Source organism: Balearica regulorum, chromosome 1 (genome assembly GCF_011004875.1).
Source record: "Balearica regulorum gibbericeps isolate bBalReg1 chromosome 1, bBalReg1.pri, whole genome shotgun sequence".
NCBI classification, from domain to species: Eukaryota; Metazoa; Chordata; class Aves; order Gruiformes; family Gruidae; genus Balearica; species Balearica regulorum.
The window spans coordinates 94,078,403-94,101,587 of NC_046184.1; the positions used below are offsets into that span (position 1 = coordinate 94,078,403).

Here is a 23,185-nt window from a genome sequence, read left to right on the forward strand (position 1 = left end):
AATTGCTGGCTTCATTATTTATTTAGTTGCAAAAGACAGGAAAACCAAATATTTTAAGATAAGAATCACTGCAGTGAGATGCTGCATATTTTAATGGATGAAATGGAGGCGGATGACATGCTTTCTAAAAAGCTATATATCTCTCCTGGAAATCCTAGGAAAGATCATGTCCTTATTAATTTCTTTTAAAATATGTGCACATATACACATGTAATCTCATAAATCAATACATCTGCTGACTTCAAGTTTATTGTTAACAGGGTCATAAGAGGTGTGTGACCTAGCAGAAAATCTGACAATAAATTTCATCTAAATCAACAGTAACAGGATTGGAAATATGGAAATTATAGGTCTTAGATAGATAGATATTATTGTGTATACTGTGCCATCTATTACCAAAAAAACCCAACCAAACTAGTCATTGCTTCATTCCCCATAATCCAATCAGGGACAATTATTCCCAACAGAATACCGATTAGGCTGTTCCATTAACAAAACTAGGCATGCAGAGCTAAATGAAGGAAATTTCTGCAAGGCACTTCATTCTGCTGTGTATACCTATACTGTTTGTTAGAAAGGAAAGAGGACATTTTAAAGGATTGCTGCATTTTAGGGAGGGAATCATGACTTATATGAAAGTCTGTATGTTTTCTTACATTGGCCTAATTACTAAATTAATGATTTTTTTTTTCTTTGAGTAGGGTCTACAGTTGATTGCATATCTGTACCATTTTGTACTTAAAAATCTTCACTGAATAGACAACTTTAATACTACTAGGATAAGATCCACTTTTGTCTAGATACAGAGATTCTATTCTTCTGGATCTAGTCACTCTCTCAGGAGACTGTATTCTAAAGCAATGTTCCTTAATCCATTGGAAAAATATACCTTTTAGTAACTAACAAATGCTTTTCAATCTCAATTTCGAATCTTTACATTTCAGCTACCAAACCAATTTAAGGTTGTGATCAAAGTCCCTAAATTGACTGGGAAAGGTATTGTCTTGCCATGAGCCACTAAAACTGACAGGAGAGGAGGAAGCATTAAACTGTGTTAGTCTTGGTCTAAATAAGCCACGTCTTTTCAGATTTGGGAATCACTCCCTCCACATCCTGCTCAATAAAAGCCACAACCAACCGCTGCTCAGAGCAGCCTGTAAAGTTTCAGCTTTCTGTAAAAGTCAGATAAGCCAAAGCATGAGAGGACCAAGAAGTTCTCAGGGGAATATGAGTATTTTTGTATAAACCTAGTTGTTCTGACCATGGAAAAATGTGTGGAACCCACTGAAGACCTTTCGCAAAGTGTACAGTGGCACTTGAATCACTAGATCATCTAGAACATGGAATAGACAATTTTTTAGTGTGAAATTTTAAAAATACATTGGTTTAATAGGAAGACAGCATAATAGGCCAACTTCATCACACATCAGATGTACTAGGAGTACAAAGACAATTTAAGTTTTTTCAGTAATAAGGTCTAAGGGGTTTGTATCTTTGGAAAGTTTTTTATAGTCCCTCTACAATACTTTATTTTTTCTAACATCCACATAAAGTGTGTGCTGAGCTGAGTTCTCTGGCTACCAGAATAAAACCTAACCATTGTTCCTAAAACTAAGAATCATCCTACAATTCCTTCAGTTTGTGCCAGCAGTCAGTCCCTGAAACTGTGGGGGGGTGCCAGCAATCGCCATTGTCTTCTCTTCACCTCTGCCACACAAGCCACTCTAAATAGAGCCAAACATGCAACTGATGTTTCTTGCTTTAGCTCGTGCTCTGTACACACTTGGAAAGTACAGTCAAAGCTGCAGTTTAATGTGGTGTTTAATATTAATGAAATGGGAGAGATCATGTGCTCTATGCTTCCAAACCCCAATAACAAGTCCACAAAGCATATAATCTAACCCTAAATCTCTTAACTAAAAGTAATACCTCCAATAAATGTACTGTTAATTGCCTTAAATAAATGTTTGTGACTACATACACATTGCTGTTAGCTTCTTTTATTTCTGTCCTTTCAAAGATGACATTTTCTTAAAGTTGGAAATGCTCGTCTTTCTAACTATATTATGTTGCACATTGCATTTTTAGTTACTGGACACTCAGAAGCCACAATCATAGATTCACTGTCACTAGGAAACTGATTGACAGCTTGTAGTAGTATGAGTGAGTTAAAAATTTGAAGTTATTCTCCTTTAAAATAATTTAAACGGAAAAAGGAGAGTATTTCCCTACACTTGTGCTTTTCCCTCTCCAGAAACACTAGAGAAAATACGTTAATTTCATTCCAGGCTGTGTGCATTGTGTGGTTTCTCATCTTGTGTGTTCATTGCTATGAGATTTTGATTGCTTAATGGTAAGCTTTAATGAATATGCAAGTGGCTAGCACTGTGATGCACTGCAGAACTAAAGAAAGGTGTCTACTGTTTCCAGCCATTAGCTATTAAAGTTACAAAATACCCAAATCCCGTATGTTCTAGGTGACGTTCAGCTGTTTTCATATAGTTTCACAAAGCATTAGGTATTAAAGCTGCTATTAAATAGGAAGTGCGAATGATCTACACATGACGTTACATTCAGTGCTTTTTCCTCTTTCCAAGGATCTGAGAGTACCTGAAAAATAGTAATTTTCACTGCTCTTGCAATACAGCTATGCAGGTATTACTTATGCCCAATTTACAGTATTCTACAGAAAATCCTGTACACCATTCTTAGTGAACTGACTCAAAACTTACACATGGGATAAATCAGACACAGCTTAAGTGACAGTTATTAACTCAAACACTGGATTGGCAATAGAATTACGGAGAGATCCCAGGAGTATCAACTCACCAAAAGGAGAGTCAGCCTTTGCCACAGTGATCTAATGAAAGTCTCTAATATCTTAATTATTCTGTGTCTAACATCTTATTTATTCTTTTTTATTCTGTAGTTTTCAGCCTGGAACAGAACCCCAGAATTGCCTTAACTGACCACATCAAAAAGACAGCAATTGTTGCTTCTATACTTATGCATCCTTTCTTCCTCCTTGTTTTACACCAAGATCACTGGCATTACAATGATGAGGGTAACCCAGATTCATTTCAGGCTAGAAAAGATTGAAGAAAGCAACAGGAAAATCCCCAGAGATTGAACAGATTTCTTAAAAGGGCAAATCCTGATAAGTCAATGTTTTAATCATTTATCACACAATTCTAACTAATCCAGTTCTACTATTTTGCTAGCCTGCCCATACTGACATAACCTCAAGTCAAAGGGACAACCAAATTCCCTTCTTCCTCCCTATCCCAGGCAACAGGATATAACATTCTTGATGTGGTTTAATCTCTTCCATACAACAGCTCATGGAATTCCATCCGTAACTTCTGACATAGAATTACAGGTTCTTCCATAATATGTAGAACTGGAATAGGCCCCTGCCAGAAAAGGCATCATTTTGATATAACTGTTTCTAACAAAGAGAATGAACCACACAGTTCTCAAAATTGTTTCATTGTTTAAACCATGCACCTCTCCCTTGTATTCTACTTTACAACTGCAACTTTAGGCAAATCATCTCATTTGATCTGTGATATGGCCAATATAGTACAATCTCTTAGTACAATGAAAATCCTCAAAACAAATACCCGTAGTAAACTTTTCCAAACAACAAGAACTATTTGTTGTCCTGGAAGGGTGTCCTCATTCCACTTTCCTCTGAAATTCTTCAGGGCAACCTTAAACAAAGAAACCCTGAGCAACAACCCAATAAAAACAAAAATTAAGAAGCCCAAAGCTTCATATTCTCCTCACTCTCTTCCCACAATTCATGATAACAGTAGCATGCAAAGCAAATATGCCTTACCAAGTTCTGTTACATGGGTTTTTCCTTCCGAAGGTAAAGGAATGTACTGATTAGAGAAGAAGTTGCTTCCATAACCCAGGACAAAACCTTCTAGTTTGGTGTTTTGGCTTGGTCTAAGATACCTCATGCAAATGGTGTCATCTGTTGCATTGATCTGAACTTTCAGACTCTGCCTTTTCACTGGGGAAAGAGTAGAAAAAGAGAAGATTAGAATGTATTATCCTGTAATCATATATTCAGTAATGGAATATGACTATATAACAACATAGGGCTGTTTAATTTGCTAGTCACAAGCAACTGAGCAATTCCTTAAAGGTGGAGACTCCTGGAAACTAAGTAAAAAGTAAACTAACAATCATGTAAAATTGTAGTTTCCAACAAATCTGTTCTGTTGTTCCGTCGTTAGTTTAGTACCATCATTAGCTGTAACATCTTCTACAATTACAGTAGTAGAAAAGTACTTGAAGTAACTGGAAAAAAATGCAAGGATTTTTTCCTTTAATTATGAGCTTTAGAGTAGTATTAGCCATCTATAGGACCCATAGGTGAAAAACTTGCAAGTTTGATTTTCTTGTTTGTTTATTAGTAAAAAATATGAAGTTTTAACATTGAGGTAATCACACTGCAAAATTAGGGTAGAGAATAAATAGTAACTAGTTCCAAATAAATATGCTACAACTTTTTTCTTTTCTTTTTTTTTTTTTTTTTTTTGGCTATGTTGGGCTGCAAATGTGATTTTCTAGTTGGAATTACACCAGGACAGCTAACCAACATATATACTTTACTCAAAATTAACAAGAATCTATTGTTAAACATTTGTTTTTATGCTTTTCAGGGGAGCAGCACATAAAACAATAAATATCTTGTGTATCCATCTATAAAAAATTAACTTCTAACAACACAGAATGACTTCGTAACAGAATAATCAACTTTTTAGGCTTTGTCTTCTCTTGGTGGGATGAAGGAGGATTGGCTTTTCCTCTCTTGATACTTACAATTTTAATATTACCTTGTTACTGTTAGCCTTAGCATATTTTCAGAACTGTTGAATGCCAGTGTGTTAAAAAAAAAAAAATTCCTTTTCTCCAAACTCACAACACTAGCACTAGAATAGTATATTTTGGGTTATTATTTCTCTTCTCATTCTTGAAATATAAAATTTATTCCCAACAGATTTTCAGGCATCTCTCCAATCATGAGGGCTGAAATTAACTTTTCACAAAAAACCCACAAATTTGCACAAAATTATTTTACTTCAGGAGCTACATCCTGAAGAAAAACAATGAAAGATGTATGACTTGTCATTAAATAAGAGGGTAGAGCAATACTGAACTTCCTTTTCTTTCTTTCTCTCCCTCAATAACTCCCCCCCCATTTGTTGTTTTTTTTTTCTCTCTCTGAAGAATTGCAGACTGATATTCAAAGTTTCTTTAGACAAGTGCATATTGATTCTCCAGTATCGCCCGAGCCTAGCCTCCTCTTTTTTTGGAGAAATTCTAATGACTAGAGTTGCTGAGAGGCCGCAATCCCAAATCTGTGAAGATGATTTAGTAGTACTGTTGAGCACCTGCAGTGGTCTGCACACTGTATGCAAAGACCTAAGCCAAACACTTCATGCCTCTTCCCTTTACAGAAAGAAGCATAGAAGTTAAACTGATGGAAAACATGTGCCTCTGATGAGACCTTTCCTTTATCTAAAGACTGATCAAGTAAAAGCACTCAGCCAGGAAACCATCACAATTTTCCAAAGGCAACTCTGCCAGGTTCCCGAAGACTGAAAGGCTTCTAGAAAACTCAACTCTCTGGTATTTTCGGCAGTACACCACCATCACAGGGGAAGGGGTGGCAGCGGCTTCCTTATCTGGGAGGCATCCCAACTTCTTTTATTTTCAGTACATGAAACTGCTGCGGGTGTACAATTTTGAATATCGACAAGGCTCCAAATAGCAGAAACCAGGAAGAAAACACAAGAGACTTCAAAACCCCTCCAATATGCTTTATAAAGGCGCTGAAGTAAAAAGGGTTCCATGCCAAAGTTTAGGATTATTACCTCTGACTGACGGTGAACTAGATTTGTTAAAATTATGTAGTCTGCAAAACTCTAACCTAACTTCGGAGAGCTGAGCAGAAATGAAAGCATGGTCTCCTGGTCTCCATTGAATATTCATGTCTAAGAAGAAAGCAAGAAAGCAAATCCCCCATGGCATCGGGGTTGGAACTAGATGATCTTTCAGGTCCCTTCCAACCCAAACCACAGAATCACAGAATAGGAGGGGCTGGAAGGGATCTCTGGAGATCATCTAGTCAAACCCCCCTGCTACAGCAGGATCACCTAGAGCAGGTTTGCACAGGATCGCATCCAGGTGGGTTTCAATATCTCCAGAGAAGAAGATTCCACAACCTCTCTGGGCAGCCTGTTCCAGGGCTCTGTCACCCCCAAAGTAAAGAAGTTTTTCCTCACATTCAGATGGAACTTCCTGTGTTCCAGCTTGTGCCCACTGCCCCTTGTCCTGTCACTGGTCACCACTGAAAAGAGTCTGGCCCCATCCTCTTGACACCCACTTTTCAGATATTTATAGGCATTGATAAGATCCCCTCTCAGTCTTCTCCAGGCTAAACAGACCCAGCTCTCTCAGCCTTTCCTCATACGAGAGATGCTCCAGTCCCCTCATCATCTTTGTAGCTCTCCACTGAGCTCTCTCCAGTAGTTCCCTGTCTTTCTCGAACCATTCTATGATTCTTACAGTACTTGATTCAAATATGAGATAATTATTTGATTTATGTATTAAAATTCTTAATCAGACCCCAAACTAGATTTAAAAAAAATTAGTGAGGATATATTTTCATTTTAAATTCACAATTTATTTTTTTTTTTACACAAGTGTTTCTATATCTCTCTCAGTTATTCTATTCTTCTATATATCTCTCAGTATATCTCTTTTACATTAATTTGAAGACCTAATTCTAATTCAAGATTGAATTCTACTGGGTTTGATTCCAATTAGACAGATACTGTGTTTTATTCATAAGTAGTCAATTATAGTGACAAGTGGTCTTGATTTTATGTAAGCCTAAAAACTGTCAGTAAAGTTTCTGAAAACAGAAAGTCTAAATGGGATCCCAAGACAGCAACAGCTTTGAGGTAGGACCCTTTAGACCTTTTCTTTATAGCTAGCACATCAAAACCACCAAGAGAGCTTTTAAACTCAAAGCTGGATCTAGTAGAACATAAGCAGGAATAATGTATTTTTTAAAAATAGAGAGAGAGAATAAGGCAGAAAAGATTAACTTAAAATTTTTAAAAAATTAATCTTTGTCCTCCCCACACTGTCTTGACAAGGCAGGTGCTGTCCCTCTATCTCACTTTTAAGTACAGGACCCTTTCAGCAATGGCATGGATGGCAACAAATACTGCAGAATCCCTGCAGTGTTTAGGAAAAAAAAAAAAAAAAAAAAAGTCTTTCTTTTCCTCTCCTTGGAGATCTAGCTACAGAGTCTGCTCCATGCTGCTATTAATGTAACTATCTTCTACCCCTCTTGTAATCTCCTTGCTTACATTTTCCTTCTCTCCACACAGCAGAAGTTCCCCTAGCTGAGAGGGCTTGGTCAATCTCAGCAAGGGCACTCTTCTTCCCTTCCTCTTGAAGGTGCAGCCTTGCAACCACAGGGCAAGGCAGACAAATGGCCTTATTCACTATTACTTAGCTGCACGTTTTTAAAGAAAAATAACTAACTGTGCTAAAGCAACAGAAAAGATGCTAGACTTCATATGACTAAACCACATTCCCTTCCATGGGCTGTGTACGTTCCAGAATCACTGAAATTGAGGGATGAATTTTAACTGGTAAAACAATAACTATCAGAGGCTGACCACTTTCTGGACACTTCCAGAAAGATAGAATAGATAGAAGTGGAGCAACCAAGGCCAACACTGACAAGTTCTTCTATGAGACGCAACAAAGGTTCCCAACTGAAGTTAGAATCTGAGTTTGCTGGGAACCGTAGCTGTTAAGTGAGAGCACCTGGGTTCCAGAAAGGCTACACAGGAGACAAAACCAAAGAATGATGAGAAGGAAGCCAGCAAGCACAGAAAGTGTTCTGTCATGGCAGCACTATCAACGCATGGTAGATCACTCTTGGTATAAATTCTTTGTAGGGAATGACATCTCTCCCCAAACCAGATCATCAGTCCAGCTCTTCTGCCTGCCAACAGATTAGCACTCCAACATCTTTCCAGGAGCCCCTGCACTCTTCCAACACCTCACATTACAGTATACTATTTAACATCATAAATACAAACACAAAGGGCTGTGAAGTAACCGTCTTTTGTTATAGCTGAGAACACTATAATGAAATAGGTCCCCTTATGAACAAATTCAAGCATTTCCTGAATCTAAAATGAAAAGGCAGCTTTGTACAGGAGATTGTAAGCCCAATTCTGCAACTGGTCAGAATTAACAATAAACAAAAAAGCCTCCCATGAAAACATAACAAAATGCAACTCATGTTAAAGCCTATGAGGAAGGCCCACATGGTAACTTGGAACCCTTGGAGTGGACAGGAGGTATACAGGGAGGGCACAGCAGTGCAGAGGGGCCTCTGCAGCCAGCCAGGGAGAGCTTAGTGCTATGTTCTGTACAGACACTGCCAGGGTAGTCAAAAGAGGGCCAGCCTGGTGCACTACAGATATACAGGACTTCATATCTATTAGCTTGGTAAATGGAGACTGCTCTCAGGAGCACATTAGGAGCAAAAGAGATTTCAGTTGTGTTGATCTCACAGCATTTTGAACAACTAACAGGGAAATCAGGCATTCCCATTCTGAGTAATATCTCTACCCTGGCCAACGCTCAAACAGTCATTAAACATGATCAAATGGACGAGACAAATCACAGGAACTTGACTGCTATGATACTGTGATAAGAATGTACTTGATTTTGAGAAAATAACTTTGTCATATTATGATTTCAGAATGCCTTTTTTCCTCCATCCCTTGATGAAAAAATTGAATGACAAAGTAGACGGCCTCTAATTCTGACGCAAAGAAATTCTGAAAACACCTTACAAACAGAAAAGAACACCTGCAGGCACAGAGCAAGGCAAGGTTGAATTTTCCTAACTCATATTCGCTTGTATCAGCTTTTGGCATGTGCTACTGAAACTCTGGTCTTAAGTACTTCCATTTTTAGAGTAATTCTTTTACATTGAGGCCATCGCCAAATGAAAGATTCTGGGACCCATAGCTACCTCTGAAAATCAATCTTTCCCTCCTGGCTTGCCAACAGAAATTCCACGCTGATCTGCATGTATTCTCTCCAACAAAAGTCAACTGATGGCCAAACCAGCAGGACAAACCACGCACAGCATATCTGAACTAAAACCACTGTGTGAAGTGCATCAGACCACTTTCAGTGTTAGAATCACTCTAGGGAAAGGACTCTTCGCCCATAAGGGGAAAGACTTTCAAAGACAGCTTAATGAATCAGCTGCATCACAGGGGAACCAGCCACTGGTAACTCTTCAGAAAGAAGAAAATAGCTGCAAATGGTCTGAAGAATTCAGCTGGGAGCACCATAGTTTGGCTAGCTGGAAAAAATAAGTGGTCACGTACAGGCAACAGGAGCCAAGAGCAAATAAACTGTAAAACTTTAGAAAAATTTAACTCTAAATTACCTAACTGAAATTCCCATCTTTAAAATATGAAAGCAGCTATGGAAAATAATATACAAAGTATTTAGCTGGACACTTGTTCAAGCTATGAATCCACCAGGGATTACGTAAACTATCTTTTTCTTATCACTTTAATCATGGAGTAACACAGGAAGAGAGGGGACAATTCATAAGCATTGCTAACATCTCTTATTCATACCAGCTAGTTCTAACTGATGGTTCATATTTAGCTACAAGATAAACAGAGAAGTCCAATTTCCAGATTCTACTTTCACACAGCAATAGTTCAGTCAAAGCCCTTTGGTTTAGGTCTAACAGCCCCCTAAGAAATCACCACTCCAAAGCAGTCTGAAAAGGCAAAACAGTGAGTACTAAGAATAGATTTATAGAATTCCTTTGCTATTTAATAACTGGAGAGAAGTAAGTAGATAAACAGAAATGGTTCACTGGGCTAGTTGCATTAAAGCAGTATTTGTTCAGCAATTCAGTGTTGAAGACAGTGCGATTTCCAACCTATAAAGCAAATAAAACCACCTGAGACTTCACTTCCCAAAAGAACAAACAAAAGAATTTTGTTTCAGTAATAGAATTTAAAGCCTTTTAAATTCTGTGTCCCATGCCCTACTATATCATTACAACATTGTTGGTAACAATAGATGTGGAGTTAGTTAAAACTAACTGCCAGCTGGTTTGATTTTCCTCTGTTTCAAGGAACGTGAGAGAATTTGGGTGATGAGGTGACTGGAATTTGAATTAACTGGCTCTTTTCTGTTTCTACCCAAACCCTAAAACATATCTTGGCCCTGTCAAATAAAGTATCTTCAGCTGAAGAGCACTCTTATTTCTCTCTCCAACTTACAAAGATATGCCAGCAGCTGGCTGATAATTTATTAACTAATAATTAACACATTCAGAAGTAACCTTGAGATGCTGATACAGCAACAAACTTCAAGAATGAAGCACAAATGAAATAAAGTAACCATTTTTTGTTTGAAGTAAATTCATCGTGGCAACCTACATTTTTTGACCTGTTTGCCTGCTTCACTTCACTAAGGCTCAGCAAAAGCAATACTGGGACAAGATGTTACTTTCACTTATTCTACTGGCATGCCTTAAGTGTGTACGGTCTCTCGTGATCACATGCAGTCCTATTTTTTTGTTTTATCCATAGAGTAAAAAGCCTTGAACTCTGCCCTACAAAACTAGAGGGTGAATACAGCTGTACTGTATTACAGCAAATTTGGCTTTGTCATCAGAATTCCTTTTGCCTTACATTGAAACTGTTTGGTTTTCACTATTTCAAAGATTTTAGAGGGCATGAAGGCAAGACCTAGCATTGCCTCCCAGACTGCTAGACAAATGAAGCATGCCTTAAGAAAATATATTAGCACCGTACATTTGTGAGCACCACCTCACTTATAACATTCAAATCGTTCACAGCAGCGCTTTCATTTTCCAAATCTGGTGCTATGGTACCACCAGCCAAGATTTCAAATTATAATCTAACACTGTGCAACTTTTAGTTTTGCTATTTTATATTTTTGTATTCACTCTGGCTCCCAAACATGGAGACACATTAGTTGTTTGGCTCAACCCCAAATATAGCTTAAAATGGGAAACATTTAAAAATAGTTCTGTTTCTATGCAGTAGAATAAACCAGATACACTTGTAAGACAGCCACAACCATATAATCACGGAATAGTTTAGGGTGGAAGGGACTTCCGTAGATCATCTAGTTCAACATAATCCCGCGTCTGGATAACACTCTCAGTCATATGCTCTGATTCGGCTGGTCCTGTGTGGAGCCAGGAATTGGACTCAATGATCCTTATGGGTCCCTTCCAACTCAGGATATCCTATGATCCCCCTGCTCAAAGCAGACCTAATCAGATGAGGTTGCTCAGGGCCATGTCCAGTTGAGTCTTGAACATCTCTAAGGACATAGATTCCATAACTTCTCTGGGTAACCTGCTCCAGTATTTATCATTCTTGTGGGGTTTTTTGTTTGGTTGGTTTAAAAAAAAAAAAAAAAAAAGTCCTAATATCTGACTGGAATTTCCATGTTCCAACTTGTGCCCAGTGCCTCTTGTCATATTGCTGTGCACTTCTGCAGAAAATCTGTCTTCTTTGTATCCTCCAGTCAGGTAGCTGTGGACAATGTTAGATCACCTTTCTCATCACAGATTACACAAAACACCAACATCCCTAGCTACAAAATCCACATTAATAAATACTCTGAACAATGAAAACAGATGCCATATAGACCATACGCTTTAAAAGGGCAACAAAGAATACCTTATTAAGAGAGGGTAAGCTACCAGCATTGCATATAATTTTGTCATTTGCAACTTAAGTTTCCCAATTAAATGGGTTTTTTTTCCAAAATATTAGTATGCCTACACTCTGTACACAAGTCTAATATTACTTCAGAAAAATAGGCTGACAGCATGCAACAGTTAACTTCGCAAAACACATTACATGCATCTACAAAAGTAGCCTAACTCATAGCTCTCAACTTACAGGATCTCTCTGCTCAGGCAGCTTCCAAAAAAGATGAACAAAAGCAATGTTATTCTTACCTACGGACCAACATTTATTACACTGAGATCCACTGGCACATTTTAGGGATGAGCAATCAGAAAAGTTTCAGTACAACTCCTGTTCCAGTCCCAATACTCCTTAACCCAAGTTTCTCTGCCCCAGATTATTGATTCTGTTCATTTCAAAGCCAGTCTGTTGGTTGAAGGAAGCAACTGAGGAGCAGAAGCAATCATCTAATTTTGAAATGCTGCTTTTTTTCACTTACAAGGACACTGTTTAATACAGAAATGGTAGTGTTTTCTTATTCTATGATGCTTGATATATAGGATGAATACAGCTTGTTCTTTTAAGCCTTATTATCAAGGGTTATTACTTTATTGATAACCAGAAACTGGTAATTGATTCTACCTTATTAAGTTTTGAAGTTAGCACCTCTTTCTGACTCCCACTGTAACTGAGAGGGTGTATGTTATAGCATGGTAAGCACAACCTGTCCTATGACTTGCAGTAATTTAAAAGAGAAGAAAAGACATCACAAAGAAAAATCCAGACAATATAAATTCATCTAACTTCTGATGTCTAGTAAGAGAGTTGGATGCCTCTGAGGAGGAGCTACATTTTAAAGAGGAAGCCACCTTATGTCAGCCAACAGGAAATACAGAATTTTGATTAAGTCTCTCTGGGAAATAAACTAGAACAAGTTGTGGCAAGATAACTTCAAGGAAAAAAAAATTAAAAATTCTTATTTTCATGTAACTCTCCATACTGTATTTTCTACCCTCTCTTGATTCCGAAAGAAATTTTTCCAGCCAGTACAGCTACAACACAAACACTTGGTCCACTTACACACTTTCAGAAATTGCATTTAATGGCCTCAGTTGTCAGGTGGACATTCTGCCATCAGTTGTCTTGTGATATAAAAATAATCTGTTGGAATTCCAACTTCACTACTTGCCCAACTCAGAAGAAAGATGCTTTCAAGAGATTTTTAAATAAATTCTTTCTTGTCTATGCCTTTACAATACTTTTATTTGAAAGATGGCAACTATTTTTAGTTTTATCAACATTCTTAACAGGCTGCACACAGCAATAAAATAGCATAAATTGTAATTCCTTTCTGTACTTCTTTCATTTCATGGGGCAATTTTGGAAATTTCATTTATAATAGAAATTCACCACAAAAGCAGCACAAATATCTGAAATATCCAGTAGGAAAACTCCCTCAATACTCGTGTTTGGCTGAAGGCAGTAACCCACTAAGACCTCCATAGAAAGAGATGTAATGTGAGGGCCAGGGTCAGCCCCATCCCTTCCAGTGCCCTTTCTCACAGCACACTTTCAGGATTACTGAGACTTCTTCCTTCAGTTGCAATGCATATTTAGTTTTACTAATGCTAATCTGAAATATGCTGGGTTTAATGAATATAGACTATATAGATATTTCTCAGAGAAACATGCTAAAGCATTTATATTACAAAAGTATGCAGTTTCTAAAACTTCCTTTGCAATTCCTCTCTAATGATCACTACAGTTCAGAACTGAGTTAAGAAGCTGTATCTCACTATTACTTTAGGACCAGTAAGGACAATGCAGAGGTAGATGTAGTTATCAGCAATTCCAACTTCTATTTATCTACATAAAGCAATGTACAAAAAGGAATTTATTACTCATATGCTGCCATCTCTCTCACCTGTTTTCAGGTCATTCAAGCAATTCTTTGAAGTTTGACTTCCATCTTTTTCACTATCTGTGTCACAAGGCTCCTTATACATGTTGGTTTAAAATTATTTTTTTATTGGACTACGTACAGTAACTATCCTTATTTTTAGGGTACATAGCTGAAGAGAGCCTGGATTTAAACTCAGGGTCCCACTTCAGTGGTCCAACACCCATTTCCAGCTTTCATTCTGCAGCCCATTTCCCATTATTTGTTAAATGGCAAACAAAATTGAAAACAAGCAAGAAAACTCTTGTTTAAGAATAACCAAATTTGCAGCTGTGATGGAAAAGGGAGCAGGAGTTAAACTTCTGAAAACTTCTTTGGACAAAATTCGAACAACCTGTCTCTGGCTTCTGTCATAAGATATTGTTTAATTTTTCTTTTAAATCTTAGAAAAGTCCACTCCTTTCTTTGCTGAGTCAATAAAGTTAGCTGCGTTTAAAGGTCAAATATGTGTGCTAAAAATTCAATTTAAGTTCAACATTTAACAATTCAACATTTTTGAAGGTTAGGGACAGAACAAAGCCTATCTATTATTTTCAATGTGTTACTCCCCCTTAAACTCCTTCAAGTTGAACCAAAGATACTACTTTTCAAATCAACAGCACACAAAACTTAAAAGGACATTATTTGTCCATGAAAAAACTTCTTGTTAATAGAAAAACCTCAAATCCTTATTTCAATTTAGATTATGGTTCACTTGTTTGCACTAGGATAAGGCTTGATTTGGATCTGATATAATTACAATCTCCAGGGCATTGCTCCCCTGGCTTTACTCTCAGAGCTAGTTTATTGTTTTTTCCAGACTGGCCAGGCATGTCTTTTTCTGAGCTGATGCAACTCCACCTGGACAGAGCTGATGAGACAGTTACTGCATCTTGCCCAGAAGAGCTGGTCTTTCCAATCCTGGCTCCTTCTCCTGTCCAAGGAAATAGGTCCAAAGCAACTCCACCCAGGCTGGGCTACAAAGCAAACTGTATCTTAGCCAAAGAACCTGACAGATTCTGCATAAAGATATTCAATAAAGGCATGTAGAAGACTGTGGGGAGCAAGAAAAGCCTCCCAAGTTTTCCAGGTCTAACTCCCTTTCAAGCCTTCAAAGAGCACCAGCTAATGCAAAAACCAAAAGACAAATGTGGTCTTTGGACATGGCCATGTATAAGGTAGTCATATTTTATACCTGATCAGCTGAATAAAAATATGGACTTTCTTTCATAACAACTCCTCAGTAGGGAAAGCTCAACAAGATACTAAGAACTTAAGCAGGTGAGGAATTCAGATGCTGTTGGTCTGGCTGTGCCCACAAATTATAAATAGATTGAAGTGATCCATATTAAAGACTGTGGACCTTAATGCAACAAGTTTCTTAAGAATACGTTCAGTGGCAGGCAGTGCTTAGCACTACCACTGCCGTTACCTATTCAATAGCAGGCAGTGTGTAGCATCACCACTCAATCCAATTCTCATCTACAAATATCAATGCATTTTTGCAGAATCAAAAGTCAAAGGCATAATGAAAAACAGTATCTGGAAGGAACTACAACTGCCCTTGCTTCTGAGCATGAATGCTTCTGTGCATTCAGTAATGAATGTTAACATCGTAGTTTGTAATCTGCTACATGGATTGATGTCTAACCAGATTGCAGTGAGGCTCTCCCATTGTAGCAGTCATTCTGAAGTCTGTTCCTTATATGTGATCACTAGGTATTACATCAGAATATATAATTTTGTTTATTTCAGTGCATACCTTTTGGATTGATTTGCTGTGTGACTATTCATTTGGGGATCTTTTGAAATACTTTGGGAGGAGTCAGATTTAAAAGAAGAATATGAAATAACTGATGGTAAGAACGTATCATTTCTACTGTGTTAGAATAAGGCAGCTTTGAATTCATGTTAAAAAAAAAAAAAAAAAAAGAGCCAAGCAGTCTTAAATTGATATTTGCATGTTTTTCTATATCTGTAGAACAAAATAGGTAGTCCTATACTAAAATCTTCCTTCTGTGGTAAGTATTATCTTAGTTGCCATACTCCAAGCAGTTGAAAGAGCAAGTCTTTAGCTCAGTATTCTGTAACACTGGCTTAGATGTTTTCATAGCCAATTTTGTTTTACCTCCTTCTCTGATTCAGCACATGGTTATTTTTTTAAGGAAAAAAAGTGCTTAAAGATAGTAGTATTTAGACAGCTAGCTGGGTTTGCAAGCTATACTAAGAGCAGCGTAAATTTGACACCAGCATGTATTTCGAACTCTTAAGTTGTAAATTAATGTAGGAGTCTCAGAATCACCAAAGTATCTAAGTGTGTTTCAAGATTATTGCCTTCTCTATTGTAAATCTGAAGACTGGGCACCCCGTCCTTTTATGCAGTAGTCCTAACTTCTAAAAAAGATCTCTTATCACTAATAAGCCAGTGCACGTGAAGCTTTTCTTTTGAACAGAGCACTATAAAGCAGACCAACTTGATAAAATCCAGGATAAAAAGCAGTCCTTGACTAGAGGTACAAAGTATGTTACCCAGGAAAAAAAGCCTGAATAAATAGGAGTCATCCAGCTTAGAGGAAAAGTACATAGACAGATATGAAGACAGTATCCAAATATATAAAACAAGCAAACAAAACCTGGAGGGAAAGCAGTATGAATAAGTTCTGCTCTGTATCTGTGGAGAGCAGAAGTGACATAAACTGTACCAAGGAAGATAGTTGGAAAACTGATAAAGGCAGTGAAGATCTGGAACAAACTGCCTCAGGAATAAGCACAAGGAGGTCAAAACAGTTTCAGGAAGTCCATTTCAGACCTGTGTTTCTTTGTAGAAATGAGTATTTTTCCACTTCAAGGCTACAGGATTTTCTTCTGCACCTCTAAGTATGCACCATAAAGCCTCAAGAAGGGCTGCCTTCCCCAACACTATGCTTGAATTCCAATATCCTACTTCCTATCTCTAACATGTAGATACTGAAAATTCAGTGAAGCACAATCTCTTCAGTATATAGATAAGAGAACTGCCAGGGAGAGGCAAGATTGATTTGCCATGTGAGAACAGAATAATATCCCACTGCAATTGCTTGAGTAAGGGCGAGAAAGAGCATCCAGAAACCTGCAAGCTGTTCAGCCTAACCACAGTCACCAGGAATAGATGGTCACACCTATGCACATGACAATAATGTGGACAGCCAGCACAAATTTACCAAGGCCAGACTGTGTCTGACCAACCCTGCTGCCCTCTGTAATGCTATTACTGGCTTTGCATACAAGTGGTGAAAGCCATTTACTTTGACTTCAGACACCATTTCCACAGGTATCCTTCCAGTCAAATGCAAGAAATGCAGACTGGATGCATAGATTGCAAGGCAGATGGAAAACTGGGCTTGAAGAATAGCAGTCAGTGGTTAAAAGTCCAAAGTCCCCATTGATAGTTGTCCTGTGTTCGGCTAGGATAGAGTTAATTTTCACCAGAAGCTGGGATGGGACACAGCCAGGACAGCTGACCCAAACTAGCCAAAGGGAGTATTCCATACCATGTGACATCATGCTCAGTATGAAAGGGGGCTAGTCGGGGAGGGGCGGTGCGGCTCCAGGGCACGTGGCTCTGGACAGTCGGGCTTCGGGAGGGGTCCGAGCATGTGGTCTGAGTTGTACAGTCCTTGGGTGAGAAACTGCATTATGTATCACCAGTTTTGTGTATTCTGTTAAGTACTGTTGTTGTTGTTTCCCTCTCCCTTTGCTGTCCCAGTAAACTGTCATCTCAACCCACGAGGTTTTGCCTTTGTCTTCCCATTCTCTTCCCCATCCCACCGGGGGAAGGGGGAGGGTGAGCGAGGGGCCGCGTGGTGCTCAGCTGCCAGCTGGGGCTAAACCATGACAATAGTCTTTCTGATCCACAGTAATTCCTAAACTCATTTCAGTGAGGGAGAATGTTTTGTGATTTGTGTACACTTGGGAAAGACCTTGGGTTGGGCAAATAAAAGCAGATGAGTTTTACGTAATGATCTGCTTTCAAACTGAAGGGAGACAAACTAGCTTGAGACACACATTCAGAAATAGGTACCCATCAAGCTACCTTCCTAAAGCATCTTTCTAGATGGCAGTGCAATTAGTGAGACAGACACTGCTGCAATCCCGATGCATCAGTGAGTTTGAATGGTTTGTTCCTCTGTCAAGATTTAATATTTAAGTAAACACACTCATGCCCATTTTGGGAGAATGACAGTCCAGGCTGTGGTTTAGTTCACAGGTTCTCAAAAGATCAAATAAAAGGTATCTAAAATAAGACATCCTTGAACAGAAACCAGTATTTCATCAGAAGGTAATAATGTATTTCTAGCAGAAACATCTAGAAAACAGAGAAGTACAATCTGGCCATCATATTGAGATTGCATATGTAGGGACCATGCCCATGACAGCACAAGACATTTAACAATTCTTAAATGTATGCAAGCTTGTAAGAAGGTACTTAGTACCTTCCTATTGTCTAACGGGATTTAATTTCTGTTTATAAATCCCCCATTATGCTGTGTAAAGTTGAAACAGGCCTCTTTAAAATTATATGCATCAAAAGATGAAAACAGAATGGGATCGTCCCTTCTCTGAAGTCACGATGGCTTTTCACTTCCAACATTGCAACCATCATATGATCATGCAAAGTATCTGAGTTCTCTGCTCAAAATCTTCTAATATCGAACACATACAGGACTTCAAATAGTGCAAGGACTAATAGCTTTGGATGTGCACTTGGCAACGGTGCTTGCAATATTCTGTGTTTTGACTTTGGAATAAGTTCTCTGCTTTTCAGAGGCAGACAGCTGATAAAGCAATTAAATATCTGAAGCATACATAAGAATTCTTAGGTGTTGCTGTACATCACATGCTAAACTCAGAAAGAAGAAGCAAACTTCATCACTTAATAAAACCAGTAATCAAATATGAAATGCTGTTGTGCTTCGGAGAACTGCTATTTGGTCTTGTCAAGGCCTTCAAGTCTATCAGCAAAGCTTTCAACCGGTTATTCCCTTTCAGTTTATAAAGTTACAGGCACAAACCAAAAAAAATTTAAAAATTGCTCAGTGTTTCAAACAGAGCAGTCAAAATAAAGTGGTTTCATTTATGCTCTTGGTCTCCAACCCGAACATTCTCACACATGTCTGTGAGACTTGTTGGATACAGACAAGTCCTCTAAGGGTTGATTCCAACTGGATATAGTTTTTCCAGCTGGAAAATTTATCTCATCTTGCACCACTAGATGACATGGATCTCAAGACTGACGACCTGGCTTCGTATTTAAAAAAAAAAAAAAGAACAGATTGAGAAAAATCACAGATGTCCCTGTTTATCATCTTCTATATTGTTCCACATTCTGAGTTTGCAGAGATCTAAGGAAAGCTTCTACAGTTCAAGCAAATGTCTGAAGAAAGAAGCAAGACTTCCAGTAAATCTTTAAATCAAGAGGGTGAAAATAGAAATTACTAATAAGATAAATACTTTATGATTTTTGGAAGTAATATCAAATTCCAAAATCTGGCAGAAATTTTTTTCAGCACTATAAACGCCTTGTGAAGCAGAGGCATTGTTAACTCGTCTTAAGAAAACTAAAATATGAAGTAAAATGTTCTAAATCAATGTATTAGAGAAAAAAAAAAGGAAAACAGAGTAAGTATACAACATGTAAAATAAAAGCTATGTCTATGATTAAGGGAGTACTAAGATAAGTCACAAATACTTATTTTTGCTACTATAAAGTGTTTCATCTGTTCTCTCACCTATTTTCCTTCCTACCCAGGATATGACAGACAATATAGAGTCCACGTTCTCTATTTCCAAATTCTATATCCATTACATCAGCTGCTCCATTTTCACCACACTGCCTTTTATCTACAGAGACGTACGAAAGCAGTGAGGAATAACTCATTTTTCTATGTCCATATTTAGGTTTGGGTTTTTTTTCCTCCATCTAATGTTTTATTGAAAGAAAAAGAAAATGCCAATAAAGAAAACACTGTCAGGTACACAAAAGGAAGGGCAGGGGCATGTACACCTATGCATAGACCCATCGGCTAGGCAATCTGTGTATGACTGATATTGCATTTCTACTTGTACTTCACTCAGGCATGTATCCAATTGTTCATGGAGAATTTATGGTATGTAGAAAGTTATGTGTCCCTCATCACTCATCTTGTAACCCAGTGTGCAGTAGATTACATTAATTCCCAAGGAATGTTCTCTGACTTAAGAGTATATAAAGTACATAAACATTACTTCATGACTTCATAGAATTTTAAAATGAGATGGTCTTTCCCATGCCAGTTTTGTTTGACAACTGACAAATGTTTTAACACTACAAAAGCAAATTAAGGGGTGGGGGGGATGAGGGGGGGAAATCTAAAAAAGCCAGGTCATGGGAAAAAAATATTCAAAATGCCTGAGATTTCTACACTGAAATAGGGCATAATAAGGATTATCCATTTCCTTTGTGGAACATCTGTAATTCTTCCTCAGCCTTAATATTACGAACAACTTTACATTCCCTTCAAATAAATATACTAATAGCATATGATGTCCATTGGTAATTCTGTAACTATTTTTGAGTTGAAAGGGAACACGATAAACATCTGTTACATAATTGAGAAACGTTGCTTTCTAAGAATTCATTACTGCATATTAACAACATACAAATGGTTTTATCAACTGTAATTTGACCATCTTAACTGAAACTGAGCAAATACGGGGATTGATACAAGCCTGGAAGATTGAAACAAATAATTTTTGATGCAATGCATTTACCAAAAATTCACTCAATCCCACAACAATTTTGTGTGCACATGCCTCTGTGTGCTAGAAAGTCTGTGAGAAATCACCCTCATGACTTGCTTACTTGTGTGCAGGTTTAGTCTAAATGTTCCATTAGAGAAAAAAAAAAAAAAATCACAAAATCTGTCCAAAATTGAAAACAAGTTCTTTAGCTCAAAAGCTTTCCATAATTAGTATTTCAATCCTTTAAAAAAAAAAAAATCTTATTTTTGATGTATATAAAAAAACTTGATAAACAGACAACATAAATTAACTACTATACCACCAATTAAGTCACAGCAGATTTATTGCCTAGTAAAGAACACTGAATAATCAACATGAGCAGGAAAACATTTCTATTAGAATTGATTTTGCCTTCCTCATAATTAAAACAAAAAGGAAGAAATACTGAAGAGGTGGAAGTATTTATGTTTATGATTTTGTCACTGCATAGCTAGAAGCTGGTTCTCATCAGTATGGGAGCAAATAACAGACTACCAGTGCGGAGCAATTTCATAGTTGTGTTCACAACAGTAAATAGCTGTTAATAAGCATTAGGACAAAGGAGGGAGACCTACTGATTCCAGCTAAACGTGCAATCCCCTCACTTTTACATGAGACAGCTCTCCATCAAACTAAGAGAATTCATGGTACTCAAACCTGACTGCAGCCATTTCCCTAACTATGTTAACAAGCTATGCTTCAGCGTACACTGTGCTATAAATAAAAACTGTGCCCTACCATTTAATCCAACCACTTCAATGTTTGTGTGAGCCAGAGATAATGGAACTCTGCCAAAATTTCCAGCTCAGACAACAGTTTTCTTCCTATTATTTGTATCCCAAAGCTCAATTTCTTACCAACTTTCAGACTACTGTGCCCATTCCTTTATTTTCAGCATATGGTTATGCATGTTGTACAGATACACTGAGAATTAAAAAGAAAAGTTGTAAGGTCTGAAAGTCTTGCATTTTTCTCACTGTGCATTTTTCTTGTTCATGTATAGGCTTGAACCATGGTAATGAGGGAATCAAAACTGCCAGAAAATGTTTTCACTTCTGAGTCAGAAAACAACCTTCTGGGACATTTCAAGTTTACATATTTGTATTTTTGAACCAACCCCAATTTTGTGTGTTCTAAAATGATTCCAGACTTCTACATCATAGAAAGAGAAATTAAAACGAATAATTAATATAAAGCAGAGGCAAGCAGCTGACAAAAGGAGAAAATACTTTTCTCTATGCAAGTTTAAAAATAAAGTTATCCCACATACACTGCCAGTCCTCTAAAACTGGCCAGGTTCCAAAAGTATTAATTATGTAAACTCATATCACGCACTCTGTGGCCATTTATAGATTCATAAACTAATGCCACAATTGCTGGTGATAGGAAAGAATATTACAATCTCTTACTGCTTTATTAAATCATGCTTTTCATGAGCAGATTTCAAGAATAATGCAAAAAATTAGAACTATACAAAAATGCAGAAATAGCCCTACAAAACAAATTCCCTCTCACTTTGAGAATCCATTTTGCCATTGACTCTCTGGCTTGAATGATAGCACTGAATTACAATCCCTTATTAAGTACAGACAGTAACACTCTAATGTTAGCACACCTCACACAAAAAAATAAATAAAAATCAAATTTACACACAGAGGTTTAGGTACTTCATTATGCCTGGTTTTATTGAAGTGGATTTATTCACATGGAGCCCTGCTGCCGTGACACGTTTGTTCAAGGTAAATAGGGTTTGCATAAAAATGATGGCTACAATTAGCCTAAGAAAAAACTGTGAATTCACTTGCATAATGTTTTTTTTTCCAGAAAAAACTCTAAAGAATATCACATCATTACAGAGTGATGGATCTCAGCAACAACTCTGAAGTATTTCACAAAACAGAGGTTAGATTTTGTCTACCAACCTCTGAACAAGTGCAGCAAATGCTCCCCTCCAGACTGGAAGAAGAGTAGCTATCTTCTAATTTAAAAAAATTTAAAAAAATTTAAAAATAAAAAATATTAAAAATTTAAAAAAAAATTTAAAAGCATTCCCTACTTCCCTGCCTTTAGATCTAGTATCTCCACCAGGTAGTGCCTCATGTCTTTACCAGCATTTTATTCGGCAACTCTGAAGTGGCGAAGACTCTGGGTTGATATTCTTAACATGACCATCCTTATGTAAGCTCACCTGAATATCTGCACATTCTGATGACATCACTTTGGTTAAGCAATGAGTGCAAAGCCATTTAATTCTGGTGACCATTGCGGTTACAATCACAACTTCATCAACAGTAGAAATTCACTTGGTGGTTCAAAACTTGACCTGGTTTTTCTTCACCCTGACATAACACACACTGGTTTGCTCAAGCGGGGAGGCTTAAGTTTGATTTAGCCAGAGTATAACGGCACATGATTGGTACATTTTGAGGGACAGCTGTGCTGGGCAAGTTGGCTCAGGCCTTGGCCGCACAAGGGTTTGATTCATGATGCCGTCAGTAGTCATTTGCACGAACACTATCCTCACAGCAAAACAGGACAAATATATATTTCATAAAGCAAACTTGTACTACATACATGCTGGCCTGTATTGTAGAAAAACCAGTTTCTAAGGACATTTGAATTATGGCCT

General features: G+C 37.6%; 1 protein-coding gene across 1 annotated transcript in view; it reads right to left on the bottom strand.

The window, feature by feature from the left end:
• LOC104631546 (target of Nesh-SH3) overlaps nt 1-23,185 on the bottom strand; it is a 164,967-nt gene that overhangs the window by 135,609 nt on the left and 6,173 nt on the right. Inside the window, 1 exon segment of the mRNA XM_075766839.1 lies at nt 3,842-4,021. Coding sequence (XP_075622954.1) covers nt 3,842-4,021 — 180 coding nt within the window.